General features: G+C 42.0%; 1 protein-coding gene across 2 annotated transcripts in view; it reads left to right on the top strand.

Moving 5' to 3' along the window:
- Positions 1–2,522, top strand: part of FAM192A (family with sequence similarity 192 member A) — a 19,493-nt gene extending 16,971 nt beyond the window's left edge. For both annotated transcript variants that reach the window (XM_006031026.3, XM_006031025.3), the window contains one exon: positions 1,764–2,522. In XM_006031026.3, the coding sequence (XP_006031088.1) occupies positions 1,764–1,981 (218 nt within the window). In that variant the 3' untranslated portion in view covers positions 1,982–2,522. The remainder of the gene's footprint in view (positions 1–1,763) is intronic.
- The last annotated feature ends 267 nt before the right edge of the window (positions 2,523–2,789 follow it).

Below are 2,789 nucleotides of genomic sequence, written 5' to 3' on the forward strand. Positions count from 1 at the left end.
CACCCTCTCCACACCAACTAAACATTCACTAGCACCCTGTGCTTGTGTGTACTGTCTGCTGTTGGTGAGTACCAAAATTGTCTAGTAAAAGTGGTAGAAATGGGTCTGGGGCCAGTATAGTTGAGGTCTTGGAACATATCCCTATTTGTTACATTGTAAAGGGGGTTCCCTTTATGCAAATTTGAATTATGCACCATTTTCCAGGAACGCATGCAGCATAAAGCAAGGGAAACCTATACTTTGTATAGGAGAAGAGATGTCATTACAGCCACTGGTTAACCTTGCAGCCACTTTAAGCTTAAAAATGTGCATGTGCAGTCTTGGTTCAGACAAGGCTCCTGTGCTATGACAGTATTGGCCATGTATAACTATGCAGTGCTGTATGTATTGGTCAGGCTGCTTTTCAAACAGCCAAGGGATATTTGGCTGCTGTATGGAAACACCCACCTCTCAGCTAGCAGTTGCCCCTGGCTTTTCTCGGGGTGAAATTTAGGGCTTGTCCACACTCTCCATCGTGAGCCTAGGAGTATTGCCCAGAAAGATGGCTCCTCCACTCAGCCCTACTTATTGTGTGCCAAAGCTCCAAAAATAGGGAGTGTAGCAGATTCATTATGGCCCCAAGAATGTGTCCAGAGAGCTGCTCTCTGCCGTGTAACTTGGCGTACATCCAGGGCTGTGCTGAACTACCTATGCTACCTACTTTCCATGCTTTGACTTGCATTGAGCAGAAGCAAGTGAACAGTCCTAGGTGATGCTCCTTGGCTCACTTTGAGATAATGCAGATGTGCTCCTAAAGTCTCTAGTATTTTTTAGTCTCCTTTTGCTTTAGTGCTTTTATGAAACTGTAAAATACCATCTTGTATAGCAGGTCTCCCTGCCACAATCTGTAGCAAGTATAAAACTCAAATTCAAGAAAAAAGCATAGGTATAAAATGGAGCAGAATCACAGCAGCCAATGCCCTGCTTCTATAAAAGGTTACCTTGATGTGTCAATCGTCAGCTGTTCTTGCACTATTTGGGAACGAATTTGGTTTTTGTCATCCAAACTGAAAGGGAAAGTAAGGACTTCCTGCACTTTATTTTTGTATTTATTTATTTTTATTATTATCATCTTACACTTCCCAATTAACATTTCTGTTCTGTGACCTGACAGTGGGCAAGCAGAAAGAGGTTCAAGTTAGATTTTGGTCCTGACAGTTATGGCTGCAATTGACTTGCTCCATTTTTGCGGGGGTATTTTGATAGTAAGCTAAAGTTTTGTAACTACAACCCAAGGCACATTCTAAAACTCCATCTGTTCAATTAATTCTTTTTTTCCAGCATTCGGAAAGCTAATTAGCTATGGAAGGTGGGAGAGCAGTGGAATAAAGCGCTCTCCTACCTAGTTACTACATGGCAAAATATTTCAATTATATGGAGCAGAACCATTTATTTTTATTTAGTGAATGTAGTGCCTGTGACATGCATCCGGCAGACAGCCTCTATTCACAGTCCAGGGCTAGATTTGAATTAAGAGATGAAAAGCTCCATATCCCTTTATTAATCCCCATAGAGATCCATACAGTCTTTCCTGCTGGAAGAAGCTTTAGTGTAGCACAAAGCCACTTTATTTGTAGTAACTCAGGGAATGTTCACAGTATTCAAATTACAAAACCATGTGTATGGCATGCTGCTATTTTGATGGTTGTATACTGGTCAATAGCTGCTGGGGCAGACAAGCATGCTCCTGCCTTTTGGCAACTAATGGTTTTAATGTCTTTCAGAAAAACCATCTTGTGTTCCGCTTGGGAGCAGCTCAATGAGTGGTTCTTCAGTCCACTGTCCCTCGGCAGCTGTGTGCATCGGTATCCTGCCTGGCCTCGGAGCCTACTCAGGAAGCAGTGATTCTGAGTCCAGCTCAGATAGCGAAGGCACTATTAATTCTACTGGAAAGATTGTCTCCTCTGTCTTTCGTAGCAACAGCTTCTTTGATGGTCCATAACAAAATCCCTCCATGTTAATGTAATACAGGGTACCTTCCAAAGCCGTATAGGATGCTAGATGCATCCTTTCACTCTAGGCTTACCCTTCCTTGCTAACCTCTCAAACTTTAGCCTTCTGGTACCCTCCAATAATATCAAAATTAATTGAAGCTATTTCTCTCCCCCCTGCCCTCCCCCAAATTTCTTCCATTTCTGGGGTGCAAACTGAGCCCATTTTGATAGGTTTCCAACCTAAAACAATGAGGGAAAATACTGCTATTGTAACATGAAGGTTGGGGGAGGAGAGAGCCTTTAAAAGTTGTTATGCAAAGTTTTTTCCTGGTGATCTCAGTTTTATGAAGAGACTAAAGGGTGCAAAGCATGCACTTGAAGCACTGAAGTCCTGTAGAAATGGCCATGTGTTCTGTTTTAAAATGTCATTTTTATTCTGTATTTCAGATGTGGGGGCAGAATAAAATTCAGGAAGATGGTAAAATTGTAGATTGCCATGACACTGTAAAGAAGTTTTAGTGTTAGACAATTAAAGAAATTCTGAATGCATTCTTATCCTGTCTCTTGCCATTCATAACTTTTCACTGGCAAGTCATTCCTGTTCCATTAAGCAGTGCTAGTGTGCTCAGTCCCTTCCCATGACTGTGATTACAAAGGACAACACTTGCCAGTACCCTATGAAGAGGAGATAGCAACACACAATCCTTCCTCTGAATAGACAGGTCTTTCCAGAGAATAGACTTTTTGAAGCAGTCAAATTTTGCTGGTTTAGCACAAGCCTTTTCCCCCTCCTTCCTCCTCAGGTACCTTTTAACA

This window comes from Alligator sinensis, unplaced genomic scaffold, assembly GCF_000455745.1.
Source record: "Alligator sinensis unplaced genomic scaffold, ASM45574v1 scaffold1000_1, whole genome shotgun sequence".
Classification (NCBI taxonomy): domain Eukaryota; kingdom Metazoa; phylum Chordata; order Crocodylia; family Alligatoridae; genus Alligator; species Alligator sinensis.